At 48.0% G+C, this 22,394-nt stretch overlaps 1 protein-coding gene across 1 annotated transcript in view; it reads left to right on the forward strand.

Moving 5' to 3' along the window:
* The window catches only part of pou6f2 (POU class 6 homeobox 2), a gene marked incomplete at both ends in the record, with an annotated part of 69,486 nt that overhangs the window by 15,736 nt on the left and 31,356 nt on the right, over positions 1-22,394 (forward strand). Inside the window, 2 exons of the mRNA XM_084475195.1 lie at positions 265-362; positions 4,672-4,891. Coding sequence (XP_084331321.1) covers positions 265-362; positions 4,672-4,891 — 318 coding nt within the window. The remainder of the gene's footprint in view (positions 1-264; positions 363-4,671; positions 4,892-22,394) is intronic.

A 22,394-nucleotide genomic window follows, 5' to 3' on the forward strand; every position in this document is an offset into this window, starting at 1 on the left:
CAGTATCTGGCCTGTAGATTTACATCACGGCAGCCACCTGTTCCTCTGCACTAACTGTCTTCTAATGATTCTCTTTGTTTTTATCTTCTTCTTCTTCTGCCTCTGCCTATCCCATACTTTCACTTTATCTCTCCATCTTACTCCCTGTTTCTCTTTACTCTCTCTCACTCTCTCTCTTCCTCTCTCTCTCTCTCCCCCCTCTTTCTCTCTCTCTCCCACTCTCTTCCTCTCTCTCTCTCTCCCACTCTCTCCCTCTCCCTGCAGGGGTCCGGGAGGGTTCGGTCCACTCTGAGGCCAGTAGCAGCCCGTCAGAGCAGAGCCAGCCGGCCCACACCCACCCGGGATACCCCCTGGGTCCACAGGTGAGTCGGATCATTCCAGAACCAACCAGACCCCTCCCATGAAGTCCATATGAACCTCCACACAGATGCCGCTTTTCCATCGACAGTACCAGCTTGACTCAACTCGACTCGCCCTGCCTTTTTTTGCATTTCCATTGGCAAAAAAGTACCCGGTACCTAGTACCGGGTACTTTTTTTGGCCAACGGCTGTAAATCACTCAAAGTTAAGTTGTGTCCGGCGTGGCTGGAGTCCACGGACCCGCTCCTGAGGATCAGCGTTTCGCTGTTTCGTTTTAGTGTTGTTTCTTTCCCAGGGCTCGAGTTTCGCTTCCATCAACGTTACCTTATGACAACAATAGACGCGCAGTCATTGCGCTTTTTATTTTATTGTATATCCCATCATAACCTTTCCCAGGAATCAGGAAATAGTCTTGATCAGATTCAGATTTCCCGGGAATCGCGTCTCCCGTGATTAAAACCTAATGACGACCCGCCCATGTTGGAGAGGTTCTTTTCTACGACCCGCCCACATTGAAGAGGTACTTTTTTAGATGGATACGCGACGTGCCTGGAACCAAGTCGAGTCAGGGCGAGTCGAGTCGAGTTGAGCTGGTACTGTCGGTGGAAAAGCGGCAAGAGTGGTACTGTTTGTGTGTGTGTGTGTGTGTGTGTGTGTGTGTGTGTATTTCCTCTTTCTCTTTTCTTTCTGTTCTCTATCTCTCTCCACCTTTCTCTGTCTACTCTCTCAAGCTCTTTCCATCTCTCTCTCTCTGTCTCCACATTTGACTGATGCTGATGGATTGAGATTGAGACAAGCTCACATGCTATTTAGTAATACAATCTTGTTTTGGATCGTTAGCTGAGCTTCATGACACCACCGTGCGGTCGACGTCGTGTCTGATTAGCTTGCTGCATCTAATTGGCTGAATGAAGTTAGTCGCTCGATGACAAGTGATCTGATTGGCATGCTGGCAAAGGGATGTTAATGAATATCTATCTCAACGCTAGCGCTCAGTGTCCCAGTAAACACAAACTTACACAGTGCTAACTTAAATGGCATACTTTAATGATTCTCTTTTAGTCATTCTCCAGCACTGTGTTGGGTCAAAGGTCAGAGAAACAGCAGCAGGGAGCTCCATCCCCTCGGTCTAGTGTAGCTAATGCAGCCTAACTACCACCACTCTGTTCCCGAGTGTGTTGGATCTGTAGCCACCACGGAATCCACTTCGAAAACAAGGGAGGCAAGGCGACGGGAGTGGCCGCTTAGCTTCCCTGAGCCACAGCAGGAGTGTAGCTGGCACTCTCATATATTAATGCTGTCAGTGCAGTGTCTGCCCAGCACAACACTTTTCAGAAACAAAGGCACTCGGCACGCCACGGCCAATTCCCCTGTTCCCGGATCAATATGTTGTGATAGATTCTCGGTGCGGAGCCGGATATTGTGGGAGCAGCCATTATCCCATGGTAGTTTACTCACCATGGATCCGGCCTCTCCTGCTAGGGCTCAGTGTCAGCGTGGAAACAGCCTGCTATCTGCCGCTATTAGGGCTCATTGCTCAGTGCCCCGGCTGCCAGGTAGACGGATACCCTGATGGGCGAAGGGGCCCGGCCAACACATCCACCCTGAGGCACAGGCACAGCTCTCTACCGCGGGCCCTGTGTTGGGGCCTGTGTATGTAGGAGCCCCTGCAGACACGGGGCCCTTAGAGACCACTTGGCTCCCAGTCAACTGTCAGGGTAGACGAGCAGCACTCTGGCCTCCCGCAGAGAGGAAGAGAGGGAGGGGTGGAGGGAGAGAGAGAGGGAGAGGTGGAGAGAGGGAGAGGGAGGGGAGAGGGAGAAAGGTTGGGGGAGAGTGAGAGAGGGTGAGGAGAGGAGGTAGCGAGAGGAATAAAGAAAGAGAGGGAAAGAAAAGAAGAATGAAGGGCAGCAATAGACAGGGAACAACACTCTGCTAACTGCGGTGAATTGATTCCGGAGATGCTTTTACCTGGAGCGACCTACAGAGGATACAGGCACAGTCTAAGGAGCATTAGATTGTCTCCACATCATTATTTTAATCACAGCTAAACCAGACAAGTAAACCAGACAACTCAGCGCCCGCCAGCTCCCCACAGCTGGGATAATGCTAAACACATCTACATCAGATGATAGTACGATCATCTGTTAATGCTATTCCCTTCAGTGTACACTTGCCTCCGCTGTCAGCCTTGTTTGGCTCAAAACCGCAGATCAAATGGTCTTCAAAAAGCATCTTTGATTATCGTCTGCCCTCAATGCTGCGTGTGCTTTACTCAAAAAAGCCATATTAATCCACACCACTCACACTGACAAACCTTGGGATTTCTCTTTGAGGATTCTTCCAGCTCTCAAATTATTCATTCATTTTTTTCCAACCGCAAGTCGATGGCGAATGTCATGTTGGATGCTTTCAAATCCATCAGATGGTGTCATATTTCATAATGTGTCACGCCATATCAAAGCAAACACAGAGAGAAAAAGAGAGAGGGAGGGGGATCCTGTGTGATTACTCTTGCTGTTTTATCTCCTTTCACAGCCTTTGCACCACACCCGGCCCCTTTTAATTCACTTTCAAGTGTAGCAAGCAGTGGTTCAACAGGTGCATCAGTTATCCCAGCACACTAACACTCTGTAGCAAGCAGTGCTGAAACAGGTGCATCCATTATCTTAGCATGCTAACACTCTGTTGCAGCAGCGGTTTATCAGGTGCAGCCGTTTTCTTGGACACTCATACCCCGTAGCACTAGGGTTTCCGGGGACAGTCCCCGTTTTCAGTGACCTGTCCCCGGCTACTGCTGTCCCCGGAAATGTCCCCGGTTTTCACTGTGACTGAAAGATCCGAAATTGGAATAAAGGAAAAAAAAGAAAAAACGAAAATGTTGACCAAAAGACATGTAGTTGTGCATCGTAGCCTACTACCTACAGCCCTCCCCCCTGTCAACAATCCCGTCCGCCCGCAAACCCGCAACACCCCCCACCTCCCCCACCCCGTCAACAATCCCGTCCGCCCGCAATCCGATCTGAGTTGCTCCCCCCTCCCCCGCCCCATCAACAATCCCGTCTGTAATTATTAATCAATTCCTTTGCAATTTTGGATAAATAGAGTGAGAGAAACTACTTTGTGAATGGTAAGGGCAGTGTCCCCATTTTAGTTTTTCTATGACAAAAACACTACATGTTTGGAGGTTCTTACGCCGCTGAACCGAAAATGTCTCCAGATTTTGTCTCAGAAATCTGGTCACCTTACGTAGCAGGTGCATTCATATGCTAACATGCTAAAAATCACCACACTTGGCTTGCTAATCTTGTGTTATCTTTATATAACGTGTCCATGTTGTAGCGGTCCCTCGGCCTTGACACCCCTGTCACCTAGCAGCAGAGACGCATGCACTGGCGCCTTCACACCAGTAGACCCCCACCCTCTCCACCCTCCCAACCCCTCTCCACCAGCTCAACCCCATCATGCAGGTTATGCCGGGGCAGATGGAGCGTGTAAAACAGCCTCCGTGCTGACAATGGGCGTTAGAGGCTGCTGGGCCTCAGCGCCTCCCTGCCTTGTGACCAGGGTAAACACACAGGGTAGTGCAGCCAGGCTTACAGCCATGCATTGGTCTGGTGCTTCAATGTCAGAGCGGGACTCAGGCTGCAGTTTGCCTTTACCTGAATGATTGTGTTTAGCTTCTATTTTGGAATTATTTCCATCTCATGGATGCGCAGGGAGATGTCGGCTGGAGTTTTATGTGTTTTTCGGTGGTTGACGTATAAAGAGCCCGTGAGAGGATAAGAGGGAGAGTGAGAGTGTGAGGGTACACTGAGTGACTGACGTCTGAAATGTTGTCTCTCGGCGTGATCGCAGATTTTGGGCTGCGATACAAACTGTACAAGCAGCTCTGTGAGAAGAGGAAAACATCCAGAACACAGTGTTGGTGGAGGGATGCAACCACACTCCCTCAGATAACACCTGAGGACATGTTGTGGAACAGGTTGGAGAGATACCCTGTTAACATGTCTCTAAGAGGATCACAGAAAGCTGGCTTCAACAAGTGTGAATGGATGAATAGATGGATGGATGTTGACATGAAGAGGCTGTTGTGTTGTGTTGTGTTTCACTCCCAAAAGAGTAAAGTGGTGGTACTAGATTATAGTGTTGGAGGTTCCTTCATCCCCTGGCTTTCAAAACATGATGTTAACACCTGCCAGCTGTACAATGTTCATCAGATTAATTTACCCTTTTATTTCTTTGTGTGTGTGTGTGTGTGTGTGTGTGTGTGTGTGTGTTTTGTGTGTCCATGTCTCTCTCTCTGTCCAGTCTCTGCTGGTGGCCCAGCAGCTTGCCAACGCAGTGGGAGGGGTGATGTCGGGGGGAGCTCCTGGGCTGAACCAGCCCATCCTTATCCCCTTCTCGGCCGGGGGCCACCTGGGGGGCCAGCAGGGCCTGGTGCTGTCCCTGCCCACCGCCAACATCCAGAGCCTGGTAGCAGCGGCCGCAGCCGGGGGCATCATGACCCTGCCACTCCAGAACCTGCAAGGTACTAAAGGTGGTCTATTAGTGAACTTTACTAGAGGTGGTCTATAGCAGTGTACTTTACCAGAGGTGGTCTATTAGTGTACTTTACTAGAGGTGGTCTATTAGTGGGCTTTACTTGAGTTGGTCTAATCGTGTACTTAACTAGAGGTGGTCTATTAGTGGGCTTTACTAGAAGTGGTCTATTCATGTACTTTACTAGAGGCAGACTTTCTGAATTTACTGGAAAAATCGAACAGCCAACCAATTGTTTTCTAGAATTTGTTATGAAATTTAGTACGGATGCCCTACGGTTAGCACACTAGTACTACTACTATTTCAACCTTCCAAAGAGTATGTTATCGTAATGTTATCATATTGTGATCATGTTTTACGGTACGTGGTAATTCCCTATATTGCTTGTTGTGCAGCCTTCCCAGAATACATTTGTATTTTCTGTTCCCTCACAAAACGTCACAAGTGCTGATTTAATCTCAGAGTTGCTCCTCCGTGCCTCGACACGAGAGTGTTCACCGCGTCCGCTGTACAAAGTGTTACACGGCGTGTGTGTGTGTTCTGCTCGCTTGCCGTAAAAGGCTTTATAAACAGAGCAGGTAAGGATTCCTTGGGGGGGTGGTAGCCCCAAAAAGCTGCCGTTCCTCCAGAAGAGAAGACATATTAATTACAGGTCAGCGTTTCTCCGCGCACCGCCACACCACTTTACGCTCTCTCCTCTCCTCTGGAGCGCGCTCTCGGCTCCTCTGCGCTCCTCTTGGCTCCTCTCCCCTATCTCTCCCCCTCCGTCCCTCCGTCCGCACAGCTGTACTCATCCCTACCTTTTAAACTTTAATACCCGAGTGTTCTCCTTTGATCACAGTTGTAAATGGTTTTCATTTTAATGTTTAAAACATTGTCTCTGTGATGCCATTAGCCTGTGGGGTGGGCTCGGGGAAGAAACGGTCATGAATGTTAGATGAGGAGCGCAGGCTAATGTAAGGAGATGCCCGGCTACATGTAAAGCAGTGTGTTTTTGGGGGCTGGAGATTACAATAATGCCAGAGCAGCACAAAGTGCAAGAGGAGGCTCCTTCCCGTCCTGTGAGGAAATGGATGGACGGACAGAGTGGGCTTGGAGTCCTAATGGACACAAACATGCATAAATAACAGCAGCCAAGTCCACGGACAGAGCTTTTAATAGACAGGGAGCTCGGAGCAGAGGCCCCTGGCCGTACCGGCACTGAGGAGCAGGAGGAGGAGGATGTGGGGGTAATGGGCCCATCGTGCTCGACCGTCTCACACTCTACCCCCTCTTATCCCCCCCTCCCCACCCTGACCTCAATGAAACAACTGATCAATCTATGTGTTGTCAACAGAACTGAACGCAAACCTAAAAGACACATCTTGGTCCACGATCAGAGAACTCACACTAACGCGACCAACTTCCATATCTCTGTGATTCAGGTCTTTACCCAACCCCGGTCTGGATGTTGATGCTAGGTCTATACCCGACCAGGTCTGGATGTTGATGCTAGGTCTATACCCAACCAGGTCTGGATTTTGATGCTAGGTCTACACCCAACCCCGGTCTTGATGTTGATGCTAGGTCTACACCCAACCAGGTCTGGATGTTGATTTTAGGTCTATTCCCAACCCTGGTCCAGATGTTGGTGCTAGGTCTATACCCTACCAAGTCCAGATCTTATTGGAAGGTCTATACCTAACCAGGGTCCAGATGTTGGTGCTAGGTCTATACCCAACCAGAGTCCAGATGTTGGTGCTAGGTCTATATCCTACCAGGCGCCAGATGTTTGTGCTATGTCTATACCAAACCCGGGTCCAGATGTTGGTGCTAGGTCTATACCAAACCCAGGTCCAGATGTTGGTGCTATGTCTATACCAAACCAGGGTCCAGATGTTTTGTGATAGGTCTAACCCTCATGGTAGGATGGCTATGGCAGGTCTTTTTTTAGTGCGGGGGCTGACAGACCTCCTGCGTCTCCGCTTGTCCTCTCCTCTCTGATGAGCTCCTGGTGACGGGGATCCTGGTGAGGGGACCTCCCTGGACAGGAAGTGACACGAGTCATGGCTGAAGCTAAATGTCTTGACTGGGTCCAGTGCCCCCTGGTCACACGGCTGTCGGACGCCCTCGCTGTCTGGACGCATCACCAAGGCCTGCTGGCACAGCACTTCTGTCAGGCTGCCACTTTTTCACCCCACCCCAACACACTCCCACCATTCTCTTCCCCCCCCCCACCAACATCCCTTAAGGTTAAACCTGATTGGACCCCTTCATCAGTCCATCTCACTCACGCCAAACTCCTCCTTCCCACTCCCCTGCACCCCCTTCTTCCCACCTTTGGCTTCACCATCCCCTCTATCCCCCAACCCTGTCCACCCCCCCACCCTACATTTCCACCCTTCCACCTTCCACCTATCCCCTCCATCCACACCTCAAAGCTGTCCTCCCCCACTTCAGCCTCAGCATGTTGGTTCCATGTCACTGTGTGTCAGGACATGGCCATCCAGTGTGTTGCTATCGCACTCCCGCTGTGCTCTCATTAGCCTCACAGCAGACAGAGCAGGGGAGTCCCAGCGAAGGCCGTGTTGGGACCTAATGAAGCGTCTAACGACCCACTAATCACTGTTTGTCTGGTGGAGGCAGAGGGGGGATAGTAGACTGAGATGCTGGTGCTTAGTGGTGCCTGAATGCAAAACGTACTGGAAAGAGTGAATTCAAAACAGTTCCAGTTGCAGTAGCTTCACAGCCATGACAAATGCCTGTGCAAAAACAAATATTTTTACACCATGTTCCCATGTAAAAAGGATGTATCATGGATAAAACAATTGTAGGTTATGATCAGTAACCTAAACTTACAGACATACATGTTTTTGTAAGCCCTTCCGTGGAGGATGGATTCTCTGTGCATTGCTGGTATCCAAACAGCCCTCATGTGCTGCATGAGCAAGTGACCATGGTCTGATGTCCAGGGTCTAGACTCTATATGTTCTGTGCAGTGAGGGCTCATTATATGGGAGCAGGACGAAACAGAGGATAGACTGGAGGAAATGTAGCGATGAAGCATCTTAGCCCATTGATTTTTATTTCTAATCTTTAATCACAGTGTGTAGCGGCGATGCTGGCGCGGAAAGTGCGAGGGACGGCTCCTCTTGTCCCCAGCTCTGTGATGAATAACTATGAGTGGGAGCGGGGCTGCGGACCCTCGGCAGTTTGTTAGGCAGCGAGCAGCGTCTGGCTAGCGGCAGCAGCATCTTCTCGCCGCCGCCGCCGCCGCTGTAAACACTGCAGAGCGTTCTCCCTTTTGTCAGGATGATTTATGCCCTCAAACATGCAGCGGAAAAACAAACTCCCAATGAAACTAAACAAGGAGGAAGTTATCTTCACTGACAGAAACACAACAGTAGGACTTCACAGAGAAAACAGAAACTAGGTTGGGTCATGACACGGGGTCTGTGCGTGTGAGACAGCTCCCAGGAATTAAGGAATACATGTGAGAAAATGTTCCATGCTTTTGAAGTAGATACAAATCCTTCTCTTGTTATCTTCATGTTTCTTTTTTGATTTAGATGGATATGAGACATGATGTGGAACAAGTTTCTTTATTGGAGGACTAATAGGGTTTACATTTCACCTGATTTGCTAACAAGAATAGCATAATTACCCGACTTGTACACGGCTGCGGTATCAAAGCAGCGAGTGCCTAATGCTCAGCGCTCGAAGTTACGGCTGTTTGTTCCTACTGTCTCTAAGGTAATAATGCCAGGAGCCGGCTTTACCCTTTTATATTAATAAGCACATCCCATAATATACCCTCTCCCCGGGAGGATAACAAACGCCTCCCGACATCAGAGAGCAGTGTGAGGCGGAGGTGAGAGGAGTGTGTCTCTAGTCCACAGGAGGATGACGTACGCCCGCTCCATCAGAGACCCTGATGAAGCTGCACGGTCCCACTCACCTGCTGTAATGAGATCGGCTGTCACCGCAAAACCAAAGAGCCGCCTGCACTCTGCGCGCTAGCGTCTACAGGCTGATGGGGCCGGGGGGTAGGGGGGGGGGGGGGGGGGCTGAAGCTCGCTACAAATTAGGCAAATGATTCTGCTCATTACCACAGAGATGGCTGCCTTCCTCTGGGGAGGAGAGCCACCGCCTCCTCGTCGTTAGTTATCCTGGCGTCCGCTGCTATCTCTTCTGCATTGGCTGAGCACGATGGAAAAAACGCTGCTACTTCTATATTTACGCTAGCTGACGGAGGTGGCAGAGTTTTCCCAGGTGGCTGACATGACCTCACCACCTGCTGAGGACCCCCCCCCCCCCTTCCCCCACCCTTGTGCCCCTGGCTTTGGTTCCCATGACGGTACAGACTCACCTCCCTGCTCCTCTGACGCCCTGCCCCTCCATTAGTACAGCTCCGCCTGCTCATCCAGTGCCCACTGGTTTTCAAGACAAATTCATAGCTTGTTGTTGTCACGAGTTGTCACAAGTGCAGCCCAGACGCTCCAGTTCTACACCCCAGACACGCCGGTTCTGCACCGAGACGCTCCGGTCCTGCACTTGAGGCACACCGGTCCTGCAACCGAGACGCTTCGGTTCTCCACCCAAGACGCTCCGGTCCTGAATCTGAGACACTCCGGTCCTGAATCTGAGGTATTGAGTTTCTGCAACCGCGAAACTCTGGTCCTGTACCCGAAATGATCCAGTCCTTCCAACTTGAGGGGAACTCTCCTGCTTCATCCCGGCTGTAGTGTCAACGCAGCAACCTGAATGGCTTGAATTGACTTAGAAACCTTCTACATCATGACCCAAAGTAATGCAAAAGAAACTGGGACCCTGCTGCAAACCCGTGATCTGAACCTGTGTTCTGAAGCCATGTTCTGAACCTTGTCCTAAACCCGTGATCTGAATCCGTGTTCCGAACTCGTGTTCTGAAACCCTGTTCTAAAACAGTGTTCTAAACCACTGATCTGAACCCGTTCTCCTAACACCGGGCTCTGGGTGCCGCCGTGTGTGTGATTGCTCCAGTGTGTATTTAGCATGTTTAAGTTAAAGTGCCGTGAATCTGGTGAATGACTAGAGGGTTACCATACACTGATCTAAAAAGCTTGTCCTCTCTCCTCCCTCCCCTACTTCCCTCCTTCCCGGTTTCGTTTTTTGGCTTTTTTGCTTCCACGTGGTGCTTTAATGATTCAACTTTGCCGTCGTTCGGAGGAAGGAATATTCGAGGAGTGCGTGGCAGAGAGAGTTGCATTAAATAAATAAGAGTGATAAAATGTGAAGCTCATACATTTCAAAGCTAATACGACGAGCGCTGCAGCGGCAGCAGCTGTAGCCGGTCCTGCAGCCGTAATTTGATTGATCTGTTGTGACAGCCGACAAATAATTGAGAGTGAGAGGTGGTGGAGGAGACACAATGGACAGGAGGAGGAGGTGCACCAGCTCTCCTCCTCCTAATCTTTTCTGAATCTCTTCTTCTCTTACTTCTACTCCTACTCCTCCTGTAACGCTTACTCCTACTCCTCCTTTTCTTGCTTCTCCTCCTCCTTCTCCTCTGTCATCCTCCTTTTCCCCCTCCCAGTCATGCAGCTGGCTTTTTTACTACTTGTCTTACTACCTGGTTTACTGTCTGGCTTACTGTCTGCTTTACAATAATTCACCAATCATGAGGTGCCGAGCAGCATTCAGAAGGTGAGAGGCGACATCTCCCTCCTCATTAACATAACACAACATAACATAACATGCTGGAGAGAATCCGCCAGTGTGAATATGTACCAGCCAAGATCCTCCCAAGAGACTGTCAATTGAGAGCGCGCTGTGTTTTTATAGTGTGTGTGTGTGTGTGTGTGTGTGTGTGTGTTGCAGGGGCGAGGAGGCAGCCCCCCCCCCCCTTCTGCTGCTGCTAGTCCCCGAGCCTGTTAATGATTTGTTCTCATTTTCTATTCACACATCCCATAATTGTATCCACTTTAAAAAACAAATTGAATACCTTTAATACCTTTAATAACAACCTAATTTGTTTTCATACATACTGTCTTATAAAATGGTAGCAATAATAATATTATAAAATACGTCTTTAGAGGGTGCACTCTCAAAAGTAGAATCATGGTCTATTTTCTGTGTTTAAAGTGCTACTTTTTTTTAAAAGCAGTTTTCTATTTAAACTTATGTGTCTTGTGTTTGTATGTGTCATCCATCCATCATCCATCCATCCTTCCATCATTTATCCATCCATCCATCCTTTATCCATCCATAAATCTTTCAACCATTAATCTATCCATCTTTCATCCATCTATCATCCAGCCACCATTTATCCAATAATATTTCATCCATCTAACCAGCATCCATCCATCCACTGTCAATTCATCTATCTATCATCTGTGCATCGAGCATCCATCTATCCATGAATCCAGCCATTTATCATCCATCCATCTAGCATCCAGCCATCTATCATCCAGCCGTCGTCTATAATCCATCCATCAATATAAATCATATGTTTGTGTTATTGACGTATTATTTACACAATTCAAAAACCCCACATTTCAACTATTCAAACTTTCTTCCTCTCTGTTGTACATAATTGATTCTCTGGCAAGCTAACTGTTTTTCTGCTGAGGTTTCAGCGCTTTTATTAGAGTTTCCAGTGCACGCGTCCACCTCGTGGTCCAAAGAGTTACTTTATACAATTACCCATTGGTTCCTCTAAAATATCTGCTCCCCTCGCGTCTCCCCTCGCGACTCCCCTCGCCGTCTCCGGGTTACTCAGACGGCGGCGACAGTCTGTAGCCGAGCATTTGAAATGAAAATTGATTTGTGATTTACATGGTCAGCGAGGGGAAAATGAACTTATGAAACGTTGTAAGTGAAGTATTAGACAAGCTCCTGGGTGGGAGCAGCCGCACGGAGATGGTAATCCGCCGGAACAGGAGTTCCCGCTTGGCAGAGCCGGGTGACATTTTACATTTATCTGTGTTCTGCTTCAGCTGTAATGCTAATGGTAATTTTATGGGAGGGAGCTGAAATCAAAATGGTGTTATCAGCGATTGCCTTTAAATGCGGAGCCGTGAGTTGAGAAGCCGGGCTGCCTCTTCTATTCCATGTGAAACGTGGACCGTGTGCTTCTTTCAGGATGGCCGCCTGCCTGTGTCCCAGCCAAGGCCATGTGTTGAAAAGTTGTTTTGGAGATTTGACAACGTACCATCAAACTACATAAAGCCTTGTTCATTGTAGGATAGTTGTTAGGCAATGTACCATCAAACTACATAAAGCCTTGTTCATTGTAGGATAGTTTTCAGGCAACGTACCATCAAACTACTGTATATAAAGCCTTGTTGGTTGTGGGATCTAGTTGTTAGACAACACACCATCAAACTACATAAAGCCTTGATGGTTGTATGATCTAGTTGTTAGACAACATTAGCTAATTTTGCTTTAAGACAGAAGACCATGGACCCTGTTCACTTATGTGTTCCGATCTGATTCAATTTAATGAAAGGGCTATTTTGGCAGGAATAATGTATGTATTTACTGTACATTCATTTCAGGTGTAAAAAGGTATGATAACATTTAAAATACAATAGGATAAGAATGTAAAAATGTATTCTGTGTCTGAATGGTTCACTCTCATAAGATTATTTTATTAAGCTGTTTTCTATGTGACCCAGCAGAGAACTGAGCAGCACAGAGACTGAGTATCTAAAGGGTTCTGTGATAGGCAGAGAAAGTACCAGGGCTGTAGTGAACACTGTATGAACAACGTTAGGAGTAAGAAGTAAATACAGCAGCTCGGATTGATTCTGATGTCATGTGGCTGCTCTCCTCATCCCATTCCACCCGTAATATCTTTCGGCATTTCCTCTGATTCATCATACATGAAAAGATGCTCAACGATCACTTATCTTAATTTGTCGATTTGTCTTTGTGGCGATACATATCCACCTATCAATGCCAGCCAGCATCTTTCCAATACCGAGCCATCGTCAAGTTAATAATAAAGTAAAATCAATGGAGTTTCACCCCCTACTCAATACTACTTACACTACATCAACATTTTCTAATTGTGATCGATAACCAGAGCAGGGAATGACTTCCTAATCCCACTAGGACCGTCCATATAGATTTACATAAAGAGGGAGGGAGAGGGGGAGGGAGAGAGGGAGAGTTGGAGGAAGGAAGTTATCACAGAGAGACGGTTGGAGAGAAAGGGTAGAGAGTGTTAAGAAAAAGAAAAGGAAGAGATAGAGAGAGGAAGGAAGGAGAAGAAGACAAGTAGGGAGGGAAAGATAGAGAAGGGGCAAGCGGGAGAGGAACTAGTAATGGAGGAGAAAGAGAAGGTGGGAGGAAGAGAGAGAGAGGGAGGGAGCTGGAGAGGAGTTAATGAGGGGTGAGGTGAACAGAAGGATATAGAGTGAGGCCGGAGAATAAAGGGAGAGAAAACAAGGGAGCAAAAGGATGGAGAGAGGGGGGAGAGAGGAAGGAGAGAGCGAAGGACTAGGTGTCCAGACGGTGTAGCACGGCTGTGTGTCGGGTGCTCGTGGGACGTCCAGAGGTCATTATTAAACACACCCCCCGGGGTCCCGGGGGTGTGAAACCCAAGGCGCTGTGGTGGCGTTCGTCAGCAGATGGCGTGGAACCGGAGCCGCAAAGCGCTGGCAACGCGGGTCCTGCTGAGAGCTGAAAGCTAAAAGCTAAAAGCTAAAAGCTATCTGCGGTTACTAATTGCTGACCAGGGCCTTATTACCTTAATTAATGGTCTTGGGGTTTAGAGAGAGTGTGTGTGTGTGTGTGTGTGTGTGTGTGTGTGTGTGTGTGTGTGTGTGTGTGTGTGTGTGTGTGTGTGTGTGTGTGTGGGCCGTAAGATCAGTAACAATGGCCCCTAAAAAGGTCCCCCAGGAAGCTTGAAGAGTGTGTGGTCCCAGAGGCCTCCTCGTCTGGGCTCCAGACAGGTCGTGGAGCGTCTGGAATGGAGAGACATGTTTCTATACTGACCCCCTGTAAGACAACACCAGTGGTGGAGAGACATTGGTTCATTGGGTCTGGCTTGGCTGCTCTCACTCCCTCTCTTTTCTCTTTCTCTCTCTTTTTGCATCTTGCCGAATCTCCATTTCACTTTCTTACATTTTGACTTGACTTTATTTCTTCTTTCTTTATTTAAATTTCCCCCGCATTCTCAGTATCTCTCTCTCTCTCTCTCTCTCTCTCTCTCTCTCTCTCTCTCTCTCTCTTTTCTCTGGTTATTCATGAATCAAGTGTAGACTCTCCCCTCCTCTCTTCCTCCTTCTCCCCCTGGACGCCCTGACTGTGAAATTAGCCCTCAGTGCTCCCATTTAATACCAAACACACACTGCTTAAAACACACAACCCGTGGAAAAATATGAACCAGTCCAACTCTACCTGCTACTTCTCCTCTCCTCTCCTCCATTCTCCTCCTCTCTAATCCCCGCCTCTCTCGTCCACTCTCCTCCCTCCTTCCTCCTCTCCTCCCCTCCCTCCGTCATCCCCTCCTCTCTCCTCCCCTATCCTCCCTCCTCTCTCCTCTCCTCCCCTCCCTCCCTCACTCCTCTCCTCTCCTCCCCTATTTTCTGCTTTCCTCTCCTCCCCTCTCCTCGTTCATGCTCTTCTCCTCTGCCCCCCCTCCCCCAACCCTCCATCCCTCCCTCTCCCTATCCTCCGCCCCCGTCCCTCCCTCCTCCACCCCTCCATCCCTCTTTTCTCTCCCTCTCCCTCCTCGCCCCTCCACTCCGTCCAGCTTCCTGTCTGTGTGTGGAGGAGGGTGTAGGTTCCCCTTGCATATGTTTCTGTTGATGATGTATTGTAGCGGCGACGGAATTTCATTTACCGCCGTGCCCTTTGTTGAACCTGTTGCTAGTCACTGAGCACGATAAGCGCATAAGTAGCACTCCGCTCCATTCATCATATGTCCTCCTGGCCGGGCCAATATCTCACACCAGAGAAACTACTGCACCGGCACAAATACCCTTACCAGGCCCGGCCGGCATCCCATGAAGTAGAAATACACCATACTATGTAGCTACCAACAAGTACACCTTTTCCTATGTAGACGGACAAAGTACAAGGCTTTAGTGCTGCTGTGCCCCCCAGTGTTTATGTAGCGATCACACGTCTGTGTACTGTGTACTACATAATGACATTCATATTGTATTTGCACTGCTAGTATTTCAAAATATGTGTGTATGTGTGTGTGTGTGTGTGTGTGTGTGTGTGTGTGTGTGTGTATGTGTGTGTGTGTGTGTGTGTTCTTTGGTGTGCTTGCTGTGTGGTGTGAGTGTGTGTGTGTCTGTTTGTCTGTGTCTGCTTACTGTAGTGTGTGTATGTTTGTGCTTGTGTGTGTGTGTGTGTGTGTGTGTGTGTGTGTGTGTGTGCACGCTTGCTGTGGTGTGTGTGTGTGTGTGTGTGTGTGTGTTTGTGTGTGTGTGTGTCTGTGTGTTTGTGTGTCTCTGTGTGTTTGTGTGTGTGTGTGTGTGTGTGTGTGTGTGTGTCTGTGTGTGTGTGTGTGTGTGTGTGTGTCTGTGTGTGTGTGTGTGTGTGTGTGTGTGTGCGTGCGTGCGTTTGTGTGTGCGTGTGTGTGGTTGGTATTAAACAGCATTAATAATCACAAGAGGAGCGCTTGTCGCGGGGCCCGGGCGCTCCCAGGCAGACGGAGCCGCTCGGCTGGGTGCGCTGCGCTGTGTGAAAGTGCTTACACGCTGCTGCAGACAAGCAAAGGGAATAATTAAAGAGCAAAGATGGAGCCACAAGAATGGAAAGCAAATCCCATTGTTTGGACTCTTTTCATCCCACTGAACTCTCTCTCTCTGTCTCTTCCCTCCCTCCCCTGTTGCATTGTGGGTACGAGGCGGTGGGGGTATCAAACGTATGTGAGCGCGAGGCAGTGCAGAACAAAGGCTGTGTGATGTCCTACTCATCCAGACATTGTCTTCTCATTACCCCTCCATCACGCCTCCCTGAGCCAAGCAGGGCCTAATTAGTCCATAATGTACAGTACACCACGTCTCAACCTATGAGACGACGTGTTCCACAGCGGAGGATACCAACCCACCCGGCGCCAACCCCTCTCTCTCTGCCTCCCCCCCCCCGCCCCCCCCCCCCCCCGCGATCGGGACGGAGGCCGAGGTGTTAATGCAGGATGAGCAGGCCATCGGGCGGTGCTCCCCCCTGCGCTGGTGATTGCAGCCCTTCCATCTCTCTGTGCTCTTACTGTCAGAAAGCACTCACTCATCTCTGGCGTCACGCCACACTATTGATTTTTCCCGCCTGCTGAAACCAGCCGTTTGGAAATAAATTTTGCATGACGCCTTTCACTCCCCTGTGTCGTTCGCTCTGATGACACGTAGGAAGTGGTGGCGAGCGGCACGTTAATAACACGCCACGAGATGTATATTTAATGAAAATAATAATAACGACAGTGGTCAGCCTGGAAGGGGATGAAAAGGCTCCCCTCTCTCTCTCTCTCCCCCGCTCTCCCTCGCTCTCTCTTTCTCTCTCTTTCCCTTTCTTTCCCTTTCTTTATTTTTTTATTGGTAAGGCGGGGGGCTGTATAAGCCTGTGATCTCCTGCTGGGACATCCCATACCCAGGTCACCATAACAACCAACACCTCTCAATCGTTGAATCATGCACGTTGCATTAATAAGATTCTATTAACACAATTGTTAGAAAGACCAGTTAGAACAGCAGAGACTAGAGACCATTAGAGAGACTATAGACCAGTAGAGACCAGAAGACTAGAGCCTAGAGACTAGAAGACCACCATCAGAGGGACTGAAGAATAGTAGGCCACCAGGTGAGACCAGTAGAGGGAATTGAGACTAGTATAGAGCCTAGATACTAGGAAACACCATTAGAGACTAGTAGACCACCAGTAGAGATACTAGAGACCAGAAGACCACCAGTAAACATCAGTAGACCATTACATACCAATAGACAAGCTTGTATTCTGTGGGCTGGAGAAAATACAAGCAGCAGTTAGAGAGAGGCCCTAGAGTCAGCCGCGTGGGTCCTGCATTGCAAAGTGCAGCATTATCTCTGAACCCCGAGCAGCTGTGTGTTTAACTCCCCTGCACCCCACTGCCCTACACACACCTCCATCCCTCTCTCTCACATACACACACACACACACACACATAGATCGCATCACTGCTGGGTCTGAAAGCAGCAGTTCTTACACTGGATATGGTTTGTATATTCTGTGTGTTCTGTGTTGAAGATATGTGTTTTTACTGTTTTTACATCTTATTTATGTTCATTCCTACTGGTTTCTCGGCCTGGGCAGCCACCACCTTGTTGATCCTGTAAACATGGTTGTGTTGGATGGATGTTGTCATGTGTTTTGAAATACTTGTCATTCCCTTTCTACGTTTGGGCTTCCTGTTGAGGTTACCACAACTATTTATACATGAATATTATTTCTCAACCAGTTTATATTTCATATTTACTTTCCTTGTCCACCTCCAACATTTAAATGTGGTAAATTCCCGAAATCTAATTATCGCACTACTTCGAACTTCTGTACTTACTAATATAAGTGCAAGTAATTTGGATCAGTTATTAAAGAATGACACACTTTTGTCAGTCCATGCCAAGTCCTATCAATCCGGTAGTACTTAAAGTATTATCGACGTATTATTCACAAGTGATGGACACCCATAATTAATCACGGCAGTTAGAGAATGAAATGAATTCCCGTGGAAAGCGAGGTATTTTATCCACTTCACCGCTAAGTAAGTGCTGCCATCTCATCCAGTGAGTCAGAATGACCTTGGTTTGGCCACCGTCTTAATTACCTCTGGTCCACGCTGAATGTTAAGTCTCCTCTGGTGGAGTCATTACCACCGCCAGGCGATGGACGGGCGGGTGGGTCAGGTGATGGGGGTGGGGGGGGGGGGTAGAGACAGGGTGGTGGAACAGCCCCCCCTGTGGAGCGCCGTGGTCCTGAGGAGAACTGACTGGTCGCGTGTCCTCTGCTGGTTCTCTCATTATAGGGGGACTGTCAAGTTCTGCTATTTTTCTAATATGAGAGAGCACTGCTGATGTTTCGAAGAAATCAAGGTCTGCACCATCAACTCATGTCTCTTGACGTCACTGATGAAGCATTATTCTCTTATATTACAAAAAGATTGACTGTTTTTCAACCTGGACCCTATTTTCCCATCAGTTTTGGGTCTAATGCAGACCACAGTTTTCGGTCTATTGCAGACTTTTTTTAAATTGGTCCACTATTGAGCAAGAGCACACAATAGTGCCCTGTCAATCATAGTCCTTGTGGAACTTTTTTCTTTACTTTTGGCTTGATCTGGTCTGCTTGTTGTGTTACCAATCTCTCTCAAGGAGAAGTCTCACTCTCCTTCAATCTCGTGAGAGTATAGTTGTATTTCTCTGTGGGATCCTTTCCATAATTTTGTCAGACACTTATGCCGGTAATAACTGTCAGTGGCAAAATCAAGCACTTTTAAAATACCCACATTGACCGGGCGCTTCTGCCCCTTGGGGTTACATCGCAGCCGTGAATTGGCTGCAATGGCTAAAGCGCTCTCGCTCAATACTGGTCCAGTTTCAAAAATTGTTGGCCGCATTAGTCACTCAGACCCAAAAATGATTGGAAGTTAGGATCCTGGTTGAAACTTCCCGAAGTTACCCTATTAGGAAGGGCTGCTGTCTTCAGACAGGGTTAGGTGGTGAGTTTACCTCCCGATGGAGACCTCTTTGGCCCCTCATTTGAACAGTATTGACGGTCAGTTAGGAGAAGCTATCATCCAAAGCTGCTCACACTGAATACAGATACAGGTTGTTTAAAAGCAGGCATGGGTCAGGGTAGTAGAGATACAGGTCGTTGACCAGGGCAGGGAATACAGACACAGTTTGTTGTGGAGCAGGTAGCTGTTAGACATGATATACAGCGGCAGGTTATTTAGGAGCAGGTAGGAATTAGCCAGTGAATAGAGCAACTGGTTAACTACACACAGGAATGGGTTAGGAATATTGCTCAAGGGATCATAGATATTGTATACAGGACATTTTTTGGAGTCAAACTGAGACATAATCCTTGATGATTCTTCCTCAATCAGGACTTCATAAAGTTGTGTTGTAGTCTCTGATTTGTTTTTCTTGGATATCTTTTGAGTCCTCATCTCTGCGCTGCATGCTGTACTGTAGCAGACAGCAGTTTGATGGTCTGAGAAACGCTCCGTCTCCTGGTGTGTTGACAAGACCACTCACTATCAAGCCTGTGTGGTGATGCTTCTTGTTCTTTGACGGACATGTCGGTGGGATATCAGCATGTTGAGGACAAAGGAATCAATGTCTTCAAATCGCCTTCTCTGTTGCAGGCAACAATATTGGGGGGGGGTTTATTGTATAGAACGATCAGACACATGGAGAAAGTAATACATACATAATTGCCAACACATAAATATATATAAAAACATAAATACATAAATACGTACATGTCTAGTAGAGATGATACTGCCCAGACTGGTATGCCAGTTAAGCAGGAACACCCAGGGTAAATTATCTCATATTTATTACATGCAAGTAATGCATTCATGCTAATGCAATTGCTGGCAAATTCAATATTATCTCCCATAATTATCCCTGGACTTGCTGACAGTCCACCAAGCATGCTGAAAGTCTGACCTACTTGATCCCTACTTGTAAACACAAACACAAGTCAATGTGCATACAAACACCGATCCAGGAACCCAAAACCAAACACAAGCAGAGAATACAACTCACACGCTCACGTACACTCCAGAGAGCATCAATCCACAGGGCCAGGCTGTGAGTGTACCTGCTGTGCTCCCACAGAGAAAGCTATGGAATCAGCAAGGAGAGAGGAAAGTGGTGTAATGCGCGGGTGCCTTCAGAGCCATGAGATAGCGCTGGTAATGAGAAAACCGGCTGCTCCTTCCTGTGCCGCCCCAGCCAGACAGGAAACAAAAATAGCATTTGTCTGACGAACGAGCCGCCGTTGACCTAGCCTCCGACCTCTGACAATCAGTCTCGCGTCGTGCTCCTCCACTAAAGGAGACAGCGACAGTCAGAGATAACGGCTGATTTCTGGAGGAGAACCGCCGGGTGCTGCAGCTCTGTTTAGAACAACAGCAGACAACAACCGCTGAAAGAAGACGCACGGCCGTTTCATCAGCTAACCAGAAGACCGCATTCACTGACAATGTGAACAAAGCGTTTAACTTACGCTACATGGCTGATTCATAATTTGCACATCCACTTTGCATTAATGTTAGGAAGCTATTGTTGTGTTTTTTTAACACATTTACTTTGGTAACTTGTTTTTAACGACCGGTGCTAACAAAGCACTTAACTATACGAGGAACCACAAATTTATAATTTGCATAAACTTCAGTTTAGCATGCAATCAACAAATTAACTTAACATTTAATGGATTTAACAATCAAGCATTCAACTTTGCACAAAATTCCTAAATTAACATCTGCACAGGTATCAACTCAGCATATAATGAGGCATGCAAGAGTTATTCCATCCATTTAGTTTGCGTGTCTGCTGTGTTCTGGGCAGCGCTAACGCAGGGCTGGCGGTGACTCCTCCCAGTGCCTTACTGCTGGCACTGCTACGGGTGGGGGGGGTGCTTGGGGTGCCGCGGGCCCCTGCGTACACCCACAGTGAGGAGAGGAGCATAATGAGCAGGCTAAACCCTCCCTCCACCACCAGACCGTCGCCCTGCTCCCCCCATGCCCCCTGGCCACCCAGTCGCTAGCATGAAGGAGTGCAAACAATTAGCCGGCACAGCCCCCTCTGGATGATGTGCTCAGCCAAAACAATCACACAGGCGTAGTTCCAACACCCGGCTCCCAGACACCAGTACGACCAGCTGGCAGGAGGGATGGGGGGGGGGGGGGGGGGGGGGGTAGAAGGGTCAGTGGTCCAGGCAGTCTTAACAAGATGACAGAGTTTATAAAGCGCTGCGGTTAAAGCAGCTAGTTACCTGTGGTGTAGCCCCTTATAATAGGGCCACAGGGGGGTTCCTACGTTTTCCCTGCGTGTTTGTTTTGCTTTCCGCTCCTATACTTCTTCTGTTGTTCTGCCGTCTAATGGTCGACGCTGGAGGACCTTCTACACTTCGCTTTGATCTCCTACGCCCCCAACCCCCCCCCACCCCCACGACCCACACTCCATAATTTCTGACAGACGTATGATTTCTATGGCCGTTCACTATTCTTGTTTATCTCTCTTTTTATTTTTTTTCATTTCCCTCCTGTGATTTTTCTTCTTCTTTTCGTTCCATTTTTAAACAGGCTTCAAACCGTTGTTTTCCCGTAGACCCGCTAAAGGAAGAGCGCTCTGAGTTCTGTCAGGGACGCGGGGCCAAGCAGAGACTACTTGCCCCTACATTTGGAGTGAGAATTGGACTTGTGGCGCGTGCGAGCGCGGGGCTGATTTATAATTCATGGCGGGGTGTGAGGGAGGTGTCAATGTGTCAGTGGATCGAGCAGAAGTGTATCAGCGCACTGTTTACTGGGCGAGAGACACTGGCTTCCCATGGCCGGGCTTCTGCTACTGTACCGAGAACAAGGGGAGAGAGAGAGAGAGAGAGAGAGAGAGAAAGAGAGAGAGACAGAGAGGGGGTATCATTTTGATCAAGTGTACATCGGGGGCTATTGAGGAGTCGTAGTGGTCGTGCTAATCAAAGACCTGTCTCCCTGCATGTTTTATTCACCCCGGACCAGAAGAGCATCAGGCAGTACATTATTGAAGTGCATTGATTCTGTATGTATACAAGCTTGTCAGTGTTGGGCAGCGCTATCAATCCACCCAGTTCCCATTTGAACCTTTTGCTCCATTGTTGTTCTCCATGCTGCTTGGGCCCTTTTAAGAACATTGTGTAAATGTGAGGAACTCTGTTTTACACAACAAGGGCCCACCAAGACCAAAAGATAGAGGCCATTATTTTTTTTAATCTGAAAAATATCTACATACAGCATGTTGCAGAGATGTCATATTGTCATATTGGATTGATGAGTACTTTATTCATCCCCAGGGGGAATTCTGTGTATTTCTGTATGCATGTAAGTATCTATCTTTTCTATCTTACTCTCTATCTATCTATCTATCTATCTATCTATCTATCTATCTATCTATCTATCTATCTATCTATCTATCTCTCTATCTATCTGTTCCTGTTTTCTTGTATTACTAAACTGCTGAGATCAACAACACTGTGCACTACTTCAGTACTTTGTATCTCTGTATCTCCTATGTAGTGAAGCAGAGTCTTAGACTGACGATGTCTGATAGCATAATAGAACGAAAAAAAAACTAAAACACATATGTGCATTTAATTCAACAAAAGAGATAGTAGTGACATGCTTTTATTGGATTCAATTAGTTAATGGGTTAATTCCTGTTGAGATGGATGGCTGGATCCGGCAGATTTCAAGCCATTAAACACCAGGATTCTGACATTCAACCCAGTGACAATGAAGAGCCCTGGGTGTGCAAAGAACCATTATATCTCTGCTAGTT

The sequence above is a fragment of the Micromesistius poutassou genome (assembly GCF_964030765.1).
Source record: "Micromesistius poutassou genome assembly, chromosome: 11".
In the NCBI taxonomy this organism is placed as follows: Eukaryota; Metazoa; Chordata; class Actinopteri; order Gadiformes; family Gadidae; genus Micromesistius; species Micromesistius poutassou.